This window comes from Herpailurus yagouaroundi, unplaced genomic scaffold (assembly GCF_014898765.1).
Source record: "Herpailurus yagouaroundi ecotype Mexico unplaced genomic scaffold, PumYag 222, whole genome shotgun sequence".
NCBI classification, from domain to species: Eukaryota; Metazoa; Chordata; class Mammalia; order Carnivora; family Felidae; genus Herpailurus; species Herpailurus yagouaroundi.
In genome coordinates, this window is record NW_024412453.1 from 15,553,830 (window position 1) to 15,576,129 (window position 22,300).

At 48.6% G+C, this 22,300-nt stretch overlaps 1 protein-coding gene across 3 annotated transcripts; it reads left to right on the forward strand.

Annotated features, from left to right (window-relative positions):
• Nucleotides 1-506: 506 nt before the first annotated feature.
• On the forward strand, nt 507-21,288 carry CUNH16orf89 (chromosome unknown C16orf89 homolog). Of its 3 annotated transcripts, XR_005785681.1 has the most exons (9): nt 507-741; nt 5,365-5,514; nt 6,548-6,698; nt 7,792-7,909; nt 10,571-10,706; nt 11,355-11,459; nt 12,781-12,867; nt 13,981-14,124; nt 15,472-15,555. XR_005785681.1 is itself a non-coding variant. In XM_040459079.1 (8 exons), exons 1-8 carry the CDS (start codon nt 531-533, stop codon nt 21,145-21,147), a joined length of 1,032 nt encoding a protein of 343 aa, XP_040315013.1. In that variant the 5' UTR covers nt 507-530; the 3' UTR covers nt 21,148-21,288. The 3 variants fall into 3 exon arrangements, 2 of the variants coding, with proteins under 2 accessions (XP_040315013.1, XP_040315012.1); XM_040459079.1 differs by lacking the exons at nt 13,981-14,124; nt 15,472-15,555 and adding an exon at nt 21,074-21,288; XM_040459078.1 differs by lacking the exon at nt 13,981-14,124 and having other exon boundaries at nt 15,472-15,908.
• The last annotated feature ends 1,012 nt before the right edge of the window (nt 21,289-22,300 follow it).

The following is a 22,300-nucleotide window of genomic DNA, read 5'->3' on the forward strand; positions in this document are numbered from 1 at the left end:
CCGTATTTGTGCGTTTGAGCCCCATGTCAGGCTCTGTGCTGACTGCTGACAGCTCGGAGCCTGGAGCCTGCTTCAGATTCGGGATCCCTCCCTCTCTCTGCTCCCCCCCCCCCCCCCCCCCGCGCTGTCTCCCACTCCCAAAAAAAAAAAAAACAATAAAAAAAAAAAAAAAATCCTTTGCGTTTCAGTGCTTTTTGATATCTAGAGTGTAAGTTCAATTGGGGGATCCAAAATGTAGACCACAAGCGTGGGGAATCAGGACTGAGAAGGAAAGGGTGGGAAGTTACAGCTCTAGCTGGCTCCATTCCAGGGCTGGCCTGCTCCCCACTGCCCCATCCCCCACCCCCTGGCAATCAGACCCCTGCAGCTGCCCCTCCCAGACACCTCTGCCAGGCCAGCCCAGCCTGCTGGGTCAGCCCTGCCTGCCACTCGTCTGCAGCGTTGCAGGGGAGGGGCAAGGAGGAAGGGGCTGGAGGAGGGTACGTGGGGGCGGGCCACCCCACGGCTGAAGCACTGCACCAGACTCAGCCATGTCCAGCCCAGGGCTCCTGCTCCTGCTCTTGCTGCTGTCAGCGTCACCACCGCTGCGACCCTCCTCGCTGGCACCGCCGGAAACCCCAGAAGGCAAAGCCACCATCACAGGCCTCATCCTCTCCCCGCTGGAGAGAACCATTTCCTTCCTGGAGAAGAGGCTGCCTGAAATCAACCGGGATGGCGTGGTGGGGTTCCGGGTGCTGGAAGGTAGGTGCACTCTTGTTATCCTAGACTGACCCCTGGAATACCAGCCTGTCACCTCTCTGCTCTGTACCTCTGGGACCTGACCACTTCCTGGCCACTGAAGTATCCTGCTCTAACTATAAGGAAAGAAGGGCTGGGCAGCTTGCTCCTTTTAGGTGTCTTGGGGCCCTGCTCTACTCAATTATTTTGGAAGCAAGAAGGATTCAGAGGCCACATGAGAAAAGATTGGGAACTTATTGTTTTCCCAGGAGGAAATGATTCATGTGACAACCCCTCTCCTGATACACCATGAACCAGGTGGGCAGAGGGAAGGTGCCCTTTCAAGAGGCATGTATGGGAGGGTGCCTGTGAACAAAGCCAGGAACTCTCAAGATCAGGTTCCAACTCCACTCCCCCTACTTCTAGCCAAAGCCATCTGAAGCCTCCCCAAAAATGCCAAGTGTTTGTTCAGCTTTCAGGGATGTAAGATCCTTGTGGAGGGAGCTGGTGACAGGCCAATGCAAGCAAGGAGCCACTCCACACTCACTTCGAGTTGTAGGAAGCCCCTCTAAGAAGGCCACCTTGACCTAAGTGACAGAGCTGACTTGGAATCAGCCTGGGGCTCTGGCTGGCCCCCCTTTCACACCACCCTCCTCTGGGTGGCCAGTGCAACTTGCCACCCACCACCCACCCAGCCTCCAGGTCCCAGTGGAAGGAGGGGCTCCCAGACAGGTCTGCTTCCATGCCTGGCGCCCCAGTGTCCTCCCCACACCCTTGACCCCCCATGTGGCATCCTGGAGACCCCTAAGATCCAAGATCCTCTCAAGCTAGGACCAGGGTTTCCATTTAATCCCAGGCACACCCTGTAACACCTCTAGAAATGAATTATAGTAATAAACCACAGAGCTGGCTACCGCATTAGGCACAGAATACTTTCAGGGATCCAGGAAAATGTTTTCGTTTCTCTTTTAGTCAGAAGGAATAAAAATGAACTTTTAGGTCAAAAAGAATGCTGTAATATATAACATAAACATATCTGTCTTTATACTAATGCAGTTGCAGGACATAACCTTTTTTTTAATGTTTTAATATTTTTTTAATGTTTTTCTAATGTTTAATGTTTTTTTAATGTTTTAATGTTTTTAATGTTTATTTTTGAGAGAGAGAGAGACAGAGACAGAGTGCGAGTAGGGGAGGGGCAGAGAGAATGGGAGACACAGAATCTGAAGCAGGCTCCAGGCTCTGAGCTGTCAGCACAGAGCCTGATGCAGAGCTTGAACTCATGAACAATGAGATCATGACCCGAGACAAAGTTGGGCGCTTAACCGACTGAGTCAGCCAGGTGCCCCGTAAGAGATAACATTTAATCTATTTTTTAAATCTTTTTTAATGTTTATTTTTTAGAGAGCATGAAGAGGGGTGGGGCAGAGAGCGAAGGGGACAGAGGATCCGAAGTGGGCTCCAGGCTCTGCACTGACAGCAGAGAGCCCAATGTGGGGCTTGAACTCACAAACCACAAGACCATGACGTGAGCTGAAGTCCGACATTCAATCGATTGAGCACTCAGGTGCCGCCAATCTATTTTTTTAATAAAGGAAGGAACCCACAAAGCCATAGCATGTGGCCCGGCAAACATGCCTTGGATGTTACCTGGGTACCGGCTGTAATCCCCAAACGCCCAGAGCTGGCAGTGCTTTGTTTTGTTCTTTCAGCACTTGGGGACTCTGAGGCACAGAGAGGTTCAGTAGACTCCTTATTCCTCACAGCTGATAAGCAGGGGGTCTAGTATTCAAATCTAACTGCTCTAACAGCCCTTGAGGGCAGGGTGGGCACACACTGACTTTCCTGACCACCCTGTTGGTGAAACACAGCACTGGGCTCCCTCTGAGCAGTGGTTGAATAAACATTCCTGAAACAAGGCAACAGACCTTTGTCAATAATAGTCCCATGGGTCTGTCAGTTCCTTATGAAGAGAGAAGGGAGGGGCAGGTGATTCCCTTGATGGAGTGCTTTCTGGGGTCCGTGAGATAATAAAAGATAAGGTTCACTAAGTACCCCCCAAGCCCTGGCATAATGTAAATGTTTGCATGGGGTAATTCACTGACCCCACATAACCCTTGAAGTAAGTTCATTATGATTATCCTCTTTTTACCAATGAGGGGACAGACTTTAGAGAAGGGGTCCTTGGGTGGTTCAGTTGGTTGAGCATCTAACTCTTTTTTTTTTTTTTAATTTTTTTTTCAACGTTTTTTATTTATTTTGGGACAGAGAGAGACAGAGCATGAACGGGGGAGGGGCAGAGAGAGAGGGAGACACAGAATCGGAAACAGGCTCCAGGCTCTGAGCCATCAGCCCAGAGCCTGACACGGGGCTCGAACTCACGGACAGCGAGATCGTGACCTGGCTGAAGTCGGACGCTTAACCGACTGCGCCACCCAGGCGCCCCGGTTGAGCATCTAACTCTTGATTTTGGCTCAGGGCATGATGTTAGGGTCATGGATCAAGCCCCACGTTGGGCTCTGCACTGGCCATGGTGCCTGCTTAGGATTCTCTCTCTCTCTCTCTCTCTCTCTCTCTCTCTCTCTCTCAAAAGAGAGAGAAAGAGAATGTCCAAGATCACATAGCAAGTAAGGTCACATAGTGAATAAGTGTAGGAGGCAGGCTTAGAACCCTGCTCTGACTGAGCTCCCATTCTCTGAACCATTACAGGGTAGAGGTGGCTGGGAAGGAGGGAGGTGATGGCCCGCACCAACACCACACAACAGCCTCAGACCAGGGCCACCCCCTCCTCCTTTCTCTCCTCTCCACAACTTTGCCCTTTCCTTTTACAGTAACCTACTGATGCCTAACAAATTATCCCCGAACTTAACTGCATAAAACAACATAACAGTTACCATGTCACCATTTCTGTCAGGAATCTGCAAACAGTTTGGGTGGTTCTGGCTCAGGTCTCACATGAAGTTGGAGTCAAGATGTCAGCCAGGGCTGTGATCATCTGAAGGCTTGAGCGGGACAGGAGGAACCACCCCTGTTCACTCCCAGGCTTGGCAAGTTAGTGCTGGCAGGTGGCTGGAGGTCTCAGTTCCTCACCACGTGGACCTTCCCATAGGGCTGCTTGGGTGCCCTCACAACATGGCAGCTGGCTTCCCTGAGAACAAGTGGCCTCACAGAGAGCAAGACAGAAGCCTCAATGTCTTTACAACCAAGCCTTGGAGGTCACACACCATTTCCCCAATTTCTTATTGGTTTCAAAGGTCAGCCCATACAATGCAGGAAGGGCTTGAAAGGGCATGAAAACCACTGGCTGCCACAGAACTCACTGTGAGGGTCCTACCTTCGTTCTCAGCCTCCTGGGAGAGCGAGAATGATTTCACATTCTAGGGGGCCCAATAGTAATGGGATATCCATTGGTTTTCTGAATCCTTCTTCTCAGAGGTAGACAGGTGGACATTGACCTTCAAAGAGAAAAGGGTCCCTCCAACTACCTCCACCCGCCAAGAGGGTGATCCAGAAGGTGGCAGCAGCAGCCACACAGGCAGGGAGGAATAGGAGAGATAGAAACACGACTCAGGACCCAGCACCACCATAAGGCCAGGTTGGGTTCATCTCATTGATGACTTGGCTACCCCTTCTGGGTGCCAGCACAGTACCCTCCTTCTGCTGTAGAGCCAAGCAATCTGGAACAAGGCTTCAGGAGCAGATGGCCTAGGTTCAAGGGCAGGGAAAGAGCCAAGCCTGGAGAAGAGTGCCACAGAGCCCATCACCCCGAAAGGTTTGCTTAGCACCCTCCTAAACCTCGCCCAACCTCCCCATCAAAGCTCTCCTCCTGGAGCAGAGAACAATTCAGGCCACCTCTTACCCTCTCAGCCCTGTGCTGAGGCTCTCCCTCCCATCTCCTCTCTTGACCACCTCTTACCTTCCCCCCACCACCATTTTCTCCGACCCCTGTAGGGCCACTAGTAATCCATAAGGCACCTTTGTGAAAATTAAAAAAAGATGTCTCCTTCCTCAAGTCATTTGCCTGCCATCTGCTGGAAACTTGGCTTAATACATACACAAACCCATGATAGGATTGTGTGCAGTTCTTGTGCAATGTACAACCTATTCAACTGTATACAGCAGCTCTCCACACTGCATCTGAATCCCTCCCTCATTTTTTTTTCTCCTGGACAGCAAGCCTTAAATGATTAATTGATACTTATATCTAAACTTTATTGAGTGCTTACTCTGTACTATGGACAAGGGTAAGTCCTCTCTATGCATTAGTTCATTTAATCCTTACAACTCCCCACTCCCAAGAAGTAAGGGCCATCATTACCCCCATTTTATAGATGAAGAATGTAAAATGGAGAGAAATTAAATATCTTTCTCTGGTCACCCAACAAGAAAGTATCAGAGTCAGGATCTGAATGAAGGCTCACCTCCAGAAATCAAGCTCTTGGCTGCCAATTTCCAGCACTCTAGTGCCCCCACCACCATCACCCAGCTGAGCCCCACAAGGTCTAATTTCCAATAAGCTCAGTGAATTCCTTCTCCTCAGGAGCTGGAGGAGGCAGAGAGGCTCAGTAAGCATTATAGCTTAGGATAATTTTTCCTGTCCAAATGATTCGCCAAATGATGGAATGAATGATCTCTTTTCCTTTCCAGTGCAGCTAAAAGGTGTTCAGGAAAAATGGGCTCAGGACCCCCAGCTGCAGCCGCTGAGCCTGAGTGTGGGGAAGCTGGTGGAAAAACTAGCACCTCTCCTTCACAGATCCATTTTCTACCTCGAGCTGAGTGACCCTAAGTACCTAAGAGGTAATAGCAGGGGTGGGGGGTGGGGATCTCATTTCTTCAAGAACACAGCAGCTGGGGGTGCTCCTCCCAGTGTAAGGGATGGTCTGGGACAACCTGTAGCCAATTGGGTCCTGTGGGCGAAGCACACCGCAGGCTGACCCTGAGGAATGTTTGGGCATCCTTGACTGGGTTGAGATGACCTCTCCCACCCACACAGGGAGTGGCGCAGTGAGGGCTGAGAGTAGGGAACATGTCCCCCCTCATTTGTTTAGCTCCCCCCAGGCTTGGGAGCCTTCATCCTAGACCGGAGGGGAGGGTCTGGTCTGTCCCAGAGAGTGGGATACCTCAAAGGTAATTTAGCCCTTTGTGCTGCCCATATTAGCCTCTTGCTAGTATCTCTCTCGTGCCTTATAATGCTAAGAGTCTCTGACCCACCCTATAAACCTGGAGTGAATCATTGCTGGGGGTGGTGGAGGGGGGCAGCCGCTCATACTTGTCCAGTCCTGCCTCCCAGGCTCCCAGCTCCCAGTCAGAGGTGGGAGTGAGTGGGGGATAATGGGCCAGTCCCTCCCTTCCTTCTCAAAGTCCTGTTGCATGTGACCATACCCAGCCCTCTCTACCTCCAACATCCAGGTTCCCCACCCTCTCCCAGGCCTGGCCCTTGGGACTATCCCAACCTGTGTCATCCTAAAGAAGCCCTAAGCTGGGCATCTTTTTTGTAAGAGCTCCACTTTCTGGCCAGACCAAAGGAGTCAACTAACCCGTTTCGTGTGTCTCAAACTTCCAGGGGATGCAGTAGATTTGGTCAAAGCCTATCCCAACACTATTCCTATAGATTAAAAAAAAAAAAAAAAGTGTTTCCTGAGTGTTTCAAACACAATGTGCAACCAGCAGACAAGGTTCAAAGCCCTAAGCAGGCACTTGTGTGTGGTCAGGGGTAACGGGGGTGGGACGCCTAGTTGCTTGGCTTGGAGTTACAGGAACCTGGGGGCAGCAAGGTAGGGGATGGCCCACGGCCTCTAGGTGTTTTCCCCCACCCCCACCTCTCTGCCTGAGTTCCAATCAACCATCCAGCCTGGGTTTTGGAAGCTTCCCCGTGCCTGGACCTGCACAGATGCCTCCATGGTCTACCCCACGTTTGAGACTCAGGACTCCTTCTCAGAGGAAAGCAGTGACTCGTGTCTGGTGCAGCTGCTGGGAACAGGGTGGGCCTCCTGTACTTGCCCTGCTTCCAAAAAACCCAAAAGTACTTGCTCTTTGCTTGTCCTCTCATTCCACGCACTCTCCCAGTCCCCAGGGGTCTGTGTGAAACCAGGTACAGCCACCCCCCACCCCAGACACCAACCTCTCCCACCCCCCATGGCACCTGAGCTGGCCCCCACTGTCCACTCAATACTTCACACCTGGTCCAAACATGCACCTCACCCCACTCCACACCCAACCCGTCTCCCATATCAGAGCAGTCCTTTCAAAAACCACATTTGAACCTCCTGCCTGCTGTGTGATGCTTCCTATTGTTCTCAGAACAAAGCCCCAAGTCCTACTGCCCTTCCAGGTCTCCATGTTTCTCTAGTCCAGCCCCTGGGGCTCGTGTCAGACTCTCACTGTCAGACAGACAGTGCCTACTCTGTCCCACTTCTAAACCCGCGCCTGTGCCCATCTGGCCTCTGTGGGCCTCTCCCACCCTGCCCCACCCCTCCCCCATGCCTGAGTAACTCTGCTCATACTTTAGGGCCACCCCCAGCATCCTTCCTCCAGAACCTTCCCTGACCTCACTGTACAAGCTGACCTCCCGTGGTGGGCTGGCTCTCTTAGCACCACTGGTAGCCATAGGTGCAATTTACATTTGTCTTATGGTTCTGCCCCTCTCACTGGGCTGTAGGTCTCCGAAAGCAGGACTGGATCCCAGTTAACTTACCATTTTATCTGGCTGTGCAATGGGCTCGTGAGCTTGGAGCAAGCCCTGAATCAGCCTGAGGTTCAGCGATCTGCTGTTTAGGGAAGGGTGGAAAGGTTGTACTTGGGGGTTCCAAGGTGCAATAGGAAGTTGCAGCCTCCTGGAGCTCCTCCAACCCAGGGTAACTCCAGTGTCACCTCCCCTGTGCTGGGATACTGATTTAGCAAATCAAGTCACAGTACACCTGTGCTTTATCCAGCAACCCCTTGTGCACAGCTGGGTGCCTGGAAACTACCGGGGTTCTAATAGCTAGTGGGGGAATAGGGACCAGGGAAGTCTCCATGTCCCCAGGCTTCCTTTAGGACACCCTTTCTCTAGGGCCTGAACCACTTTTCCCCCAGGACCGACAGTGGCCAGCCCTGCAGGCTCTCAGACTTCTGCAGGACCCTCATGACCAAGTCCGGCTGCTCAGGCTATTGCCTGTCTCACCAGCTGCTCTTTTTCCTCTCAGCCAGATTGGTGAGTGCCCATGTGGGCTAGCCACACACTCAGAGGGGGAAAAAAGGTAAAGAGGGGCTGGGGGACCTGGGTGGCGCAGTCGGTTAGGTGTCTGACTCTTGATCTCGGCTTGGGTCATGATCTCACCGTTCATGAAGCTCGTGAGTTCAATCCCTGCATCGGGCTCTGCATTGACGCTGCAGGTCCTGCTTGGGATTATCTCTCCTTCTCTCTGACCCTCCCGCACTTGTGTTTTCTCTCTCTCTCTCTCTCTCATCCTCTCTCTCTCTCTCAAACTAAATAAACAAACTTTAAAAAATGTTTTTAAAAGAAGAAAGGTAAAGAGGGACTTTGGCAGCATGGTTTTATATGGTACCTACCAGGAAAATAAGCAGGTTTTTGGACTTGCGCCTTGGGCATTGGGAAGGAGTAGTAAAAGTAGCCTGCCATAGGGGTGTGTGCATGGCTCAGCTGGGTAAGCATCTGACTCTCAGTTTTGGCTCAGGTCATGATCTCACAGTTCATGAATTCGAGCCCTACATCAGGCTCTGCGTTGACAGCACGGAGCCTGCTTGGGATTCTCTGTCTCCCTCTCTCTCTGCCCATTCCCCGCTCATGCTCTCACTCTCTCTCTCACTCCCAAAATAAATAAATATTAAAAAAAAAAAGAGTAGCTTACCATCTGCCCACTATAACATTGAACCAAACTGGAGGGGGGGAAGGGATTCTGTTGGACAGATAGCTTTGCATGCTGAACTGGATCATAGGCATCCAGAAAAAAAAGAGAAAGAATAAAAGAGAAGCAGCAGAAAGAATTTAGTAAACGATTCTGTAAACGATTTAGTAAAGGGATTCTGTTAGATAGCTTTGCATACTGAATTGGATCATAGGCAACCAAAAAAAAAAAAAAAGAGAGAGAGAGAGAGAGAGAAAGAATAAAAGAGAAGTAGCAGAACGAATTTAGTAAACAATAACAAATTGAAAAGGATTTAGAGGGGCGCCTGGGTGGCGCAGCCGGTTAAGCGTCCGACTTCAGCCAGGTCACGATCTCGCGGTCCGTGAGTTCGAGCCCCGCGTCGGGCTCTGGGCTGATGGCTCAGAGCCTGGAGCCTGCTTCCGATTCTGTGTCTCCCTCTCTCTCTGCCCCTCCCCCATTCATGCTCTGTCTCTCTCTGTCCCAAAAAATAAATAAACGTTGAAAAAAAAAATTTAAAGAAAAGGATTTAGAATATTTGGTCCATAGCAGCTTCCAGAAAACAAAACCAAGACAAGCCAGCCCCACCCCCACCTCTGCAGCCTGCCATGCTCTTCCAAGCCCAGGAGCTCAAACTTTGCTAAATAATGATAATAATTTATTTTTTTTTTTATTTTTTTTTCAACGTTTTTTATTTATTTTTGGGACAGAGACAGACAGAGCATGAACGGGGGAGGGGCAGAGAGAGAGGGAGACACAGAATCGGAAACAGGCTCAAGGCTCCGAGCCATCAGCCCAGAGCCTGACGCGGGGCTCGAACTCACGGACCGCGAGATCGTGACCTGGCTGAAGTCGGACGCTCAACCGACTGCACCACCCAGGCGCCCCGATAATAATTTCTTAAATGTTTATTTATTTATTGTTGAGAGAGAGAAACAAGCATGAGGGAGGGGCAGAAAGAGGGGGAGAGAGAATCCCAAGCTGTCAGTGCAGAGCCTGATGCGGAGCTCAATCTCACAAATCATGAGAACATGACTCGAGCCAAAATCAAGAGTCAGACTCTTGAGCAACTGAGCCACCCAGTCGCCCCAATAACGATAATAATTTTTAAACATATATATTTCCTTATATAGAAAAGTAAGCCTCATTATCTCTATTGAAAGATGTTATTCCATGACCAGAAATCCTTAGCTGAAAAGGGACTTAATATTTTTGTTTGTCAGGTTTTTTAAAAAATGTTATTTATATACAGGCTGTCACAGTCCAGTATTTCTGTAAATACACAAAAAAATCAGATTACGAGGAAAATTATTTTTTTAATATAATGTCAATTATTTTTATTAAATTATTTAAAATTAAAATTAAATTTAAAATTAAATTAAAAATTTTTAAATTTAAAATTATTTAAAATTAAATTATTTTAAATTATTAGGTTGGACGGATAGAAAGCCACTCTGACACATTGCTACAGAAGTTTCTAAAGTCTCTTCTCATCTCCTAACCTGTCCCTGAGACCAGTCCATGGCTCACAGTTTGAGCAGCCCTGAAGCTGCCAGCTGGGTTAGCCTGCAATCTGAATGTGACAGCAGCTACTGCTATAGTGTGTCCTTCAGTGTTGGGCTTGTGTCAGGGCCTTCCTAACTATGGAAGCACCCATCCATGTGAGTGCCTTTGGTGTGGCTCCCAGCAGCATTGCCCTTTCCCTGTGTAGACCCTCGAGGCTCAGAAAGGTTAACTTAGCCAGCCAAGGTCACACAGCTCCTGAGTGGCAGAGCCTGGATTCAAACCCAGCTCTTTCTGATCCCCCAGTGACAGAGCCCCCAGCAGGTGGGGTGTGTAGATGGGGAAGAAATTCTGGGAAAAGGGGAAAGAGCTTCCCCAAAGGCAACCACCTGCCAGACCATCTCAGAATTGCAAGTCTTCTGTAACAGTGCCAGTCTGTCACCCATGCCACTGACTTCCTTATTTCCAGGTGTTTGTCTCCCCAGAAGGGATGCACGGAGGGGCTGTTCCGCCACAGCCAGCACTACATGAACCTCTTTTGTGCCAACATGATGGACCTGAACCAGAGAGCTGAGGCTATCGGATATGCGTACCCAACCCGGGACATCTTCATGGAGAACAGTGAGCCCTGGCGTTGCACTCTAGGGACAAAGCAGTTGGGTGTCCCTGATTCACAGGGCACACACACACACACACACACACACACACACACACGAGCTGCCAGATATAGCAAATAAAAATACAGGGTAAATTCAAACTTCAGATAAACTAAATACATTTTTATGTATTTAGTATGAGTATATCCCAAACGTTTCATGGGCTATACATATACTTTAAAATTTGTAATTGTATTTATTGGACACTCAAATTTAACTTGTCATCCCATATTTTATCTGTCACTATGTGACTGCTTCCTGCCCCCAAAGGCTGACTCAGTGATGGAGCTCTGGACTGAGTAGCTGATGGGCAAACAGACGTTGAAGCCTCAGAGATGAGGCAGAAAAGGGGTCTCTGGGTGACTGCTCCTTAGCTTGGGTGTCTAGATCCCTCTACTGACCCCAACTCTTGAGTGACTGTAATGAAGGGTCTAAATGGGAGGCAGGACCTAGCCTGGGAGCTGCCTTCTTCCAGCCACTGCATTGAGCGCCCACTTCCTGGCGCTTCTTCACCTTGGCGGGAGGAGGCAGGTGGCGCTGTGCAGCTTTGAGCAGTGGAAGCAGGTGGGCTTGGGGGACAGGCCTGTAGGAGGTCCTCTGTCTTTGCTTCCAGTCATGTTCTGTGGAATCAGTGGCTTCTCAGACTTCTACAAGCTCTGGTGGCTGGAGGCCATTCTCAACTGGCAGAAGCCAGAGGAAGGATGCTTTGGGAGGCCTGGTGAGCTGCACTTGTACCCTGGCTGGGAGCAGGCGGGTGGTTGGGGGCTGGATTTCTAGCCCAAGTGAGGAGAGGTGATGCGGTGGTGTTAAGGGCTCAGAGAGAGATTTTCAACATGTATGTGCGTGCAAACACACACATGAACACTCACACATACACGGAAATGGGGTCAGACCTTTTAAAAAGCCAAAACTCTGCAGGAGGGGAGACCGTCTTATTGGAAGATGTTGGCCCCGTGACCTATATTAACAAATCCATTCCTTCAATGAGTATTCCCTGAGCACCTGCTCTGTGCCAGACACTGTTCTAGGCTCCAGGGGAAACTAGGGTCCGAAGAAAAGAGGCAGAAACTACCTAAATTAACCAATAAGTGAAATAATGGTGAGTTCTGATAAGGGCTGTGAAGGAGACAACAGGCTGAGAAAGAAAAGACTATGGAAGACAGTTCTTTGGGCAGGAGTGGTCAGGGGAGATGTCTGGGAGAGGGTGACACAGAAGCAGAGACAGGGAGACAAGAGATGCAGCCTCTTTCCAGCCGTGTGACCCTGGGCAGCTGATCCTCTTGGGAGTAAGTCCCTTCACCTCTCTGAGCCTTGATTTCTTCATCTGTAAATAAATAACTGTAATAATCTCCTTCCTGAGCTGTGAGAAGTAGACTTAAAACATAGGAAACCTCCTGTCCTGTGCATGGTACAGAGGAGGTTCCGAATAAATACAGAAGCCTGGGATGTTTTGCAAGGAGGCAAAGGGTTGGTTGGTTGGTTGGTTGGTTTTTAATGTTTATTTATTTATTTTTGAGAGAGAGAGAGAAAGAAACAAAACACGCACACATGAGTGGGGGCGGGGCAGAGAGAGAGGGAGAGTGAATACCAAGCAGGATCCACACCATCAGCACAGAGCTTGATTCGGGGCTCAATCTCATGAACCCAACCGTAAGGTCATGACCTGAGCCGAAATCAAGAGTCGGAAGCTCAACCGACTGAGCCACCCAGCTGCCCCAAGGCAAAGCTTCTGAAATAAAGAGATAGTCTGCTTTTACAACAGCAGGTACAAGGTAGGCCTGTGGAACATGCATTTTTAACAAGATCCTCCAGCCATTCTGATGTAGGTGGTTGGGGGACCATGACTGGAGAAACATCAGTAGATGACAAATTTAGACAGTGGGTAAGGATCTGCAGACGGGTGCTCAAGGAACCTTCTGGAAGAACCTCCAGATTCAGGAGAAGATCTGAGTTGTTTGAGGTGTTGTGAGGGGGAGGAGGTTTGGTGAGTAATGTGTGAAAATCCATCATGAGAAGGTCACGTTTCACCCTTCTCCCAGCTGCTGAAGATGAAGAATTATTGACAGCCATTCAACACCAACAGCACATTTTAAGAAGAGTGAAGAGGCGAGAAAAACAATTTACAGGTAATGAAAATACCCAGGGACCTTCTGGGCGTGAAACCAGGACACCCTGGAAAGAGTGCACACAGGTTGACCTCAGTGGAAAAGTCCCCTGGCATCCCTGAAGGGCCAGGTCTGGGGGGTAGAGGGCAGGGTAGGAAGTGGAAATCCAGAGGTCTTGTCTCCAGTGAAAGGAGCATGAAGGAATTTTCAGTGTGTTACTGAAAATCACAGAGATAACCCTTCTCAGACAAGGTCACGTTGGGAAAACAGAACCTGCACCAGGAACTTGAGGCAGAGGGAATTTAATATAGGGAACTCTTCTCAGAGGTGTTGCAAGAGTTGAACACAGAAAAGTGAGAAAACCCAGAGATAAATCATTGCAGTAAGCCACTACCCTCCCTCGAGGCAGAGCTGGAGAGACTGTGGAGCAAAGTGGGGTTAGCAGAGCCTGCAGGGGCTGGACATGGAGGAGGCAGAGATGGGGAGGAAATACCCCGGCTTCTCCACTCTTTCAGCCTGTGGGTGTTGTTGCTCAAACCTGACCAGATGATGAGCGAAGTATCCTGGGAAATGTAGTTTGGAAGGGTCAGTGCACTGTGGTTTGAAGCAAGAAAGGACAGGAGGGAATCCTCGAGCCAGCCGGCAAGTGACCAGTATAATCCCGGTGACCACATGTCCAGATGTCCCCAGCTTCCATCTCTTCCTGGAGCCATTATAAATAGTGCCCCCTTTCCTCCCCAAAGTGTCCTGATTGAGATAATAAATTATTTGGTCAGTCCACCAGTGTAGAGAAAATGAGAATAAGATATAATTGTATTGAGAAGGGAAGAAAGAAAAGGTTTAATATGGGAGGAAGGGAGGGGAAAAGAGAAGGAGGGAGAAAGAAAGAAGGAAGAGAAAACTTGATTTCATGTTTTAAAATATTTATTTATTTTGAGACAGTGTGTGTGCACAAGCTGGGGAGGGGCAGAGAGAGAGATGGAGAGAGAGAATCCGAAGCAGGCTCCACACTGTCAGTGCAGAGCCTGACGCAGGGCTCGAACTCAAGAACCGTGAGATCATGACCTGAGCCGAAACCAAGAGTCAGACGGTTAACCAACTGAGCCACTCAGGCACGCCCATTTTTTTATTCAGAAAAAATAAATAACTGCAAGACAGACGCAGAAGGAGGTGGAACAGCCAGCTCACAGAGTAGATGCCCAGCATATGTTGGTGAATGATCCCAATCACGAAATGCCTCCCCATGAGCTCCCCTGCAGCCGCATCATCTGCCTGCAGGTAAACAAGAGGGGGAAGCATAACTCCAATGGGTTGTTTTGTAGCTGTCACCAAAGGCTGGGCTGGGGAGAGGAGAAAAGTTCTCTGGAGATTCCAGAGGCCCCTGCCCAGACTAGGCCTGCCTGACACAGGGGGCTGGGGCTACCTATGACCAGGTGGTAGGGGGTATGCTGTGCACACCCTGGAGAGCTGGCTGCTCCCTAGAGGCACACAGCTGAACCCCAGGACCGTCCTGAGGGCTGGAGAGGAAGCTGCAGAATTTCTGAAGGCCGAGGTCCTTCCTGGGCCCCTGCAGATCGACAGCAGTCTAGGAAGCTGCCCAGGTGGGAGTGGTGTTTTCTCCTTCCTTCTGCTGCACACCTGTGGAGCAGGGGGGCAGCTGGCATGGAGATTTAGAGTACAGGGTTTGAAATGATGCTGTCAGGGTTTGAATCTGCTTCCGCTCCTTCCTCACTGTGGCAGTCACTCAACCTCTCTGAGCCCCAGTTTCTTAATCTGTAAAATAGGGACCTAGCAGTGCCTCCTTCATAGAGCTGTTGGGGGTTAATATCAGTTCACTGTGCAAAGCACTCCCCATGGAACTTGGCATATGTTAATGTGGACTGCTAGAGTTGGTAATTAGGCTCCTTGAAACCTGCATTCTCCCTCCCCCGCCAAAGGACCTGGTTGGGGTCTGTCCCTTCTCCAAGACTCTGAGGGGAGAGGAAAGTCCTGGCTCCTTCTCCTGCTCAGGAGTGAAAGGTGGGCATCCCACTTTGAGTTCAGAGAACTAAGTAACATTTAAGGAGTTTTTGTCTCAGGCAGGTGCTCGGGGTCACCTGGGAATGGGCAAGACTGAGGCAGCAATGCAGGAGGCTGTCAGGGTCAAGAAATGAGCTGTGGAGTCGCCAGAGCTGGGGAGCTCGGCTGTGCTACCTGAGCCTCAGTTTCCCTATATGCAAAACAGGCATGGGGGGCTGTCCTAGAAGGTCTCATGCAGGGCCTGAGAGCAAGGGAAGGTGGGAAGGAGCTGGACAACGATGTGGCTCCTGGTCAGATCCCAGGGGAAGGAGGCTCTGGAGTGGGAATCAGACCTGAGTCACCCCCCTGAGATGGAGGGCTAGGCTTTTGTGTCCTGTATAACTGAGCCATTGGAAGGAGGCATGACGTCCCCAGTGAGGAGGCTCCAACTGGCTGAAGTCATTTCTCTGGAGAAGGGAGCCATTAGTGACCAGCACTCATAGCAGCTGGGGGATGGGTGGCCGGCCAGCAAAGGGGATCTGGCTGGCTGAGAAAGTATCTGAAAAGCACTCATAATGGAACTGTGGCCACCACACAGTACTCACAAAGAGGACTCTCTCTCCCCAGATGGCTGCTCCTCCCACAACACAGCCATGGCTGTCGCAGCCCTGGGTGGCTTCCTCTACGTCCTGGCAGAATACCCCCAGCAAATGGAGAGCTGTGGCAGTCCGCACTGGCACGACCCAGCGGCCACTGAGACAAATGGTTCCACTCCTGCCCCTTCCTCCCTTAGTCCCTTAGTCCTTCCTCCCTTAAATCCTGGGTGCCTGGGTCATACCTTGACCAGGAGGAAGCTGAAGACGCAGACTAGCCAAGCAACCCAGCTTCTCCGCACGGAGCAGGGCCAAGGAAGGTGAGGCTGGGATGGATCCAGGCGTAGAAGCAGAGAAATAAATTCAGAGTGCCGTCGAGTGGGGAGTCGAGTGTTGTTTCTCAGCCGTGTGGACAGCTTTTGTTTCAACACAAATTCCAAGGAGACCCATAAACTTGAGCCTTAAAGGCAATTTATGCAGATGTCAACTGTTGTGTCTTTCCCAGTGGGAGAAATGAGGGTCTCCGAACCTGACAGTTGGAGTCATGACCGAACTTGAGATCTGACCACGAAAAGCAACACATAAACTCTTTGTACCCATGCAAGGAACTCTACACTATCATGTCACAGCCTGTCACAGCCTTGTCATTTTACAGAAGGCAGTGTGACATAATGGTTAAAGATGAGGTTCTGTGTCCAGGCTGCCTTGAGTCCACATCCCAGCTGCCCCACCAAGTAGCTCCGTGTCCTTGGGCGAAGTCATTTAGCAGCTCTGTGACTCTGTTTCCTCATCAGGACAGTTGGGATCATTACAGCACCTACCTCCGGATTACTTGCAGTGCTGTGAGAATCATGTTCTTAGTGTCCTAAGAACAATTCCTGTAACATAATAAGTGCCAGGGGAGTGTTCCCTGCTTGTACTTCTTCCTTCGTGTTCTGCTTCATTGTGAGTATATCTAAACATGTCAGCTAGAATTCCTTTTTGTTTTCAATTAATTTATTTATTTTGTTGAAGTACAGCTGCCATACAATCTGCTGAAGCTCTGACACTAATCTAGTATTCAAGGAAATGCCTTTGGAACATTACCACGGGTCCAGGTGGTGCTGTCTATGCTGCAGATTTCAGGCTACGTGCAGACGCATGTCAAAATGAGACTCTGGGGTAGAAAAATCAGCTAAAAACCCTGTCCTTGGGCTGGAAGTGTCTTTAAGTCCATCATCTTGTTTTGCCTCAAAGTGAAAAGTAGCTACTGATTGTCCTGATGTGATTATTTAGTTGTATTTGAGAACCTGAATTAAAACACCCAGGCTCCTTCTGTGCTCAGCTGAATAACCTGGTGGGGGCAGTGGTTCTTCTAAATCTTTTTCTTGGGAGTTAGTCTCTTCTGTCTAATCCTCTTTGCTTGTGCCCCTGGATGCTTTCCTGAAAGTGCTCTTACATTGTCAGGCATGCCGAAACGGTCCTGGATTTCACTGACAAGTTTGACTTGCTTTCGAGTTGCTAGCTTTCTTGGGGAGCCAAGGGGCAGAATTTAATACCCACCTGGCACTCCATATGCTTCAAGGATTTCTCCCACACTATCCCACAAACCAAAGTTTACCAAGACAGGCACACAGCCTAGAGAGAGGTGGGGGGCACACAACAGGATTAGGAGGGGATTATGCCCCACCCCCATCCTTCCTGAATTGGGGGTGGATTAGTCACTGGGGCCTGACGCTGATACACGTTTAGAAGGTTTAAATTACCAAACTAGGGCAGGGGGGCCGGGGGCGGGGGGGGGGGGGAAGGAGGAGGACTCTAGCAGACATCTGGGTCTGTAAGTCACTTTTAGGAAAAGAGAATCCTAATGCAGAATGGGGACATAGGAAGAAAAATTTGCAAGATGAACCCCTCTGAATTGTGACTTCCTTGCATCACGGTTGCTGCAGGGCACCAAGAAGAGGTAAAAACACCAAAGGATGAATCTCTTTATCACTCCTGCACCCCAGACCTCAGCTTCTTATTGAAGATAAATTACATGAGCACGTAACATGATGTGGAGGTGGGCCTTCATTTCCCATTCTTTGTTTTTTTCATGTTTATTTATTTTGAGAGAGAGCACACAAGAAGGGAAGGGGCAGAGGTGGGGGGAGAGGGAGAATCCCAAGCAGGCTCCGCGCTGCCAGCTCAGAGCCCAGTGCAGGGCTCGAACCCACAAATCGTGAGATTATGACATGAGCCGAAACCGAGAGTCGGACAGTCAAGCGACTGAGTCACCCAGGTGCCCCTCCCATATTCTGAACACTGTCGTTCTATCCAGTACCAGGACACTGCCTTCCCAGAGGAGTTTCTCAATGTGTGGCCTATGCAGCTGGCATCAGAACCCGCTGGGGAGCCTTGTTAAACATGCAGATTCCCCACCCTGCCTCTAGAGATTCTCATTCAGCCACCGGGAGGGGGCCTGGGAACGTGCCTCTCTGACAAGCTCCTAAGGGACACTGATGCTCACCAAGGCTGAGAACAGTGGGGTCTCCAAGGCCTGCACCTGTATGATATCAAGGGATATCTACAGTTAGATAAGGGGCACATCTAGGGTGGTGGCCTTGACCGTGTACATCCAGAGGCATAAGTAATGTCTCTTCCATCACATGCTCCTCTACCCTGCAAGATTCTTTCGGCTGGTCTAGAAATTAAGTTGACATTAATAGAAGAAAAAAAAAGTTCAATAACATGCATACTGCCTGTATACGTGAGAGAGACCCACTCCCCACAATGATCTAAGGTATCACTTTAAATACCATCTCCAGCTAAAGACAAAAGAAGGTGTTGGGGATGAGCGTCTCATTTATGAGAGGCTCCCGGGGAAAGCACAGGAAACAAGAGTAGATTTAAGTCCATGCTGTCTCTATTGATAACAGTTTCTGGAGATTTATTTATCCATCCCCCTCTTTCTGCTTGTGACAGAGAGAGACATCCTTACAAAAGGGTGTTTCCCTTATATGTATGAATATCTCTTACAAAAGGGTAAATTCTCAGTTTTCAGAGCATCTCTCATGTCTGAAGGTTCTTTTTTTTTTAATTTTTTTTAACGTTTATTTATTTTTGGGACAGAGACAGAGCACGAACGGGGGAGGGGCAGAGAGAGAGGGAGACACAGAATCGGAAACAGGCTCCAGGCTCTGAGCCATCAGCCTAGAGCCTGACGCGGGGCTCGAACTCACGGACCGCGAGATCGTGACCTGGCTGAAGTCGGACGCTTAACCGACTGCGCCACCCAGGCGCCCCTCATGTCTGCAGTTTCTTAAAAATAACCAGCTGAAAATAATCAGTGCGCCAAAGAGGCATATCTTGGGGTGGCAAGATTTGCTCCCCTATACCTTCCTCAGTGCTCATACTCATCCACTGTGACTTTAGGCGCTCCAGCAATATTCCTGTCAAAAGTGTGTTCCATATAGGCCCCCTGTTCAAGATAAACAATTTCACTATAAAAGACTAATTCTGGTTAATAAATCATTGTGTTTTTTAAGCTTTTCCCTTTAATATGTAAATACATACAGGAAAAGTTGTGAGCTCAAGCTTCAGAACAATCTGCCCCCTCTGCTTACAGCTGTGTGACCGTGGGTCAATAGCTTGCCCTCTCCGTGCCTCCATTTCCTTTTCCGTAAAATGGGTATCATAATAACACCCACCTTTAGGACTCAGGAGGAGATCTGATAAAATGGTGCAGGTTGGCCCCTCACACGCTGCCTGAGACTTAAATGAGTTCAGTGACTATTAGCAGTGAGTGAGTTTTCTCAGAAAACCCAGGATCCACACCACCTCCACCTCTGGGGTTTACTGGCAAATGATGTCATTCCCAGTGAAATACCACATCCATTCATTCAATAAATAGTAGCTGAGAACCTACTGTGTGCTAAGCTGTCCTCTGGACAAGGGAGATGCAGCTGAGAACAAACAAGGACCCTGTTCCCATCATTTATTTAAGAAATATCCATGAAATACCTACTTTGCTCCAAAGACTGTGCCAAGTGCCAGGGGAAAGCAGTGAAAAGCAGACATAGTCTCTGTCCTGAGAGATGAAAGTCAAGGTGGGAGAGACATTAAGAAATCGGGAGCGCCTGTTTGGCTCAGTAGGAACATGCAACTCTTTTTTTTTTTTTTTTTTAATTTACATCCAAATTAGTTTGCATATAGTGCAGCAACGATTTCAGGAGTAGATTCCTTAATGCCCCTTACCCATTTAGCCCAACCCCCCTCCCACAGCCCCTCCAGTAACCCTCTGTTTGTTCTCTATATTTATGAGTCTCTGGTGTATTGTCCCCATCCCTGTTTTGATATTATTTTTGTTTCCCTTTCCTTATGTTCATTTGTTTTGACTTTTAAAGTCCTCATATGAGTGAAGTCATATATTTGTCTTTCTCTAATTTCACTTAGAATAGCCTCCAGTTCCATCCACATGGTTGCAAATGGCAAGATTTCATTCTTTTTGACTGCTGATTAATACTCCATTGTATATATATACCACATCTTCTTTATCCATTTATCCATCAGTGGGCATTTGGGCTCTTTCCATACTTTGGCTATTGTTGATAGTGCTGCTGTAAACATTGGGGTGCATGTGTCCCTTCGATACAGCACACCTGTATTCCTTGGATAACTACCTAATAGTGCAATTGCTGAGTCGTAGGGTAGTTCTATTTTTAGTTTTTTGAGGAACCTCCACACTGTTTTCCAGAGTGGCTGCACCAGCTTGCATTCCCACCAGCAGTGCAAAAGAGATCCTCTTTCTCCACATCCTCGCCAACATCTGTTGTTGCCTGAGTTGTTAATGTTGGCCATTCTGACAGGTGTGAGGTGGTATCTCATTGTGGTTTTGATTTGTATTTCCCTGATGATGAGTGATGTGGAGCATTTTTTCATGTGTCGGTTGGCCATCTGGATGTCTTTGGAGAAGTGTCTATTCATGTCTTATGCACATTTCTTCACTGGATTATTTGTTTTTTGGGTGTTGCTTTTGATAAGTTCTTTATAGATTTTGGATACTAACCCTTTATGTGATATGTCATTTGCAAATATCTTCTCCCATTCTGTCGGTTGCCTTTTAGTTTTGCTGATTGTTTCCTTTGCGGAGCATGCAACTCTTGATCTCGGGGTTTTGAGTTTGAGCTCCATGTTAGTTGCAGAGAGTACTCAAAAATAAAACTTGGAAAAAAAAAAGAAAAGAAACAGTTATAATCAATCAGATTGCACTTGTGGTGGGAAAGACGGGGTGCACTGCTTAGACATGGTATTCTTTCCTTCAGTCGATAAGCTGACAGTAATGCATAAGCATTGTTCATGCTCTGGATGAAAGAAACACAAGATACTTGCTATATTCCATGTCCTTCCAGAGCTTAGAGCTCTCAGTCAAAGACTGCTGAATGCATGAAAAAAATAAGCAGCAACAGAAGAGGCATCTTTGGGAAATGTGTGCTCAAAAGCTGAAAAAAGTGGATAAACTCACGGGCAGCATGTGGACGGAGGACAGAGGAAGAGGTCCAATCCCCAACCCCCATTCATTCAGCGTCTAGTTTCAAACCCTCTCATGCTATTTGCAGTCACTCCCTGCTCCCAGCCACAACTACAGGCAACCACTAATCTGCTTTCTGTCCTTCCAGATTCGCCTTTTCCAGACACTGAAAACAAGTGGAACCACACAACAGAACTTTTGGGGGTGATGAAAACGTCCTAAAAATTGGACTAAGATATGCTATCTCTGCAACATCTACTGAATATCATTGACACGTACACTTTAAAACAGTTAAATTTTATGGTATGTAAATTATACCTCAATAAAACCATTATATAAAAAAAACAAAAACAAAAACACACACAAAAAAAACCCCAAGATCTTCCAGTAGCTTCCTGTTTCCACTTAGGCTGAAATCCAAATGAATTTCCCTGGAGCCCTGCAGGATCTGGCTTTGGCCTGACCCTTCCTCCTCTACCCTCCCCGACCAAGCTCCAGCCCATCTCCGGGCTCTATAGTGCCCTCTGCTTGTGAGGCTCTGGCCCTGCATCTCCCACAGCTGTCCCTTTTTTCTGGTCCCTTATTACTCAGTCTACAATGGGCTTCGAGAGGCCTTCCCTGCCACCTCCCCCTAAGACATGGTTCTTTCTCCATCCTGCTTCTTCCCACCACACTTGGGTTGAATTTAGTGTGTGTCTCCACGAGGGCAGGGCCAAGCTGTCTGTTTCATCAGCCTCTAGCACAGAGGAAGCACTCAATCTGTTGAATACCCAAGTGACTATACAGCCAGATGAGGATGTTGAGAAGAGACAAAGGTACTCCTAAGGAAGGATAAATGTGAGCAGAGGAGACAGCCCTGAGTTAGTTAGCTGGTATGGCCTGAACTGTGGGTTCGGGCTTGTTGAAAGATAAACTGACGCATATTAAAAATGTTAAGGGTTTATTTGAGCAAAAATCAATTCAAATCCAGCAGTACCAAATTGAAGTGGAGAGGAGCCAGGGGAAAGACCTCAACAAAGAAAGCGAGAAAATAAAGACAGGAAATTGGTTGCCTATAGTTTAATGCCTAGTTGGCTGTTAGTTAAAGCTGTTTGTAAATGGCCATTCTTAGCATTTTGGTTTCATAACCTTGAACCATTTACAGTCTTGGGTTCTCGTTTGCTTCTGTAAGCAGTGTTAAAGAAAAAGAGGTGCACCTGGCTGGCTCAGTTGTGTAGCATGCAACTCTTGATCTCAGGATCCTCAGTTCGAGGGTCACGTTGTATGGAGAGAGGAAAAAAAGAACGAGAGAAAGAGAGAGAAAGAGAGAAACAGAGAGAGAGAGGGAGAGGAAGGAAGGAAGGAAGGAAGGAAGGAAGGAAGGAAGGAAGGAAGG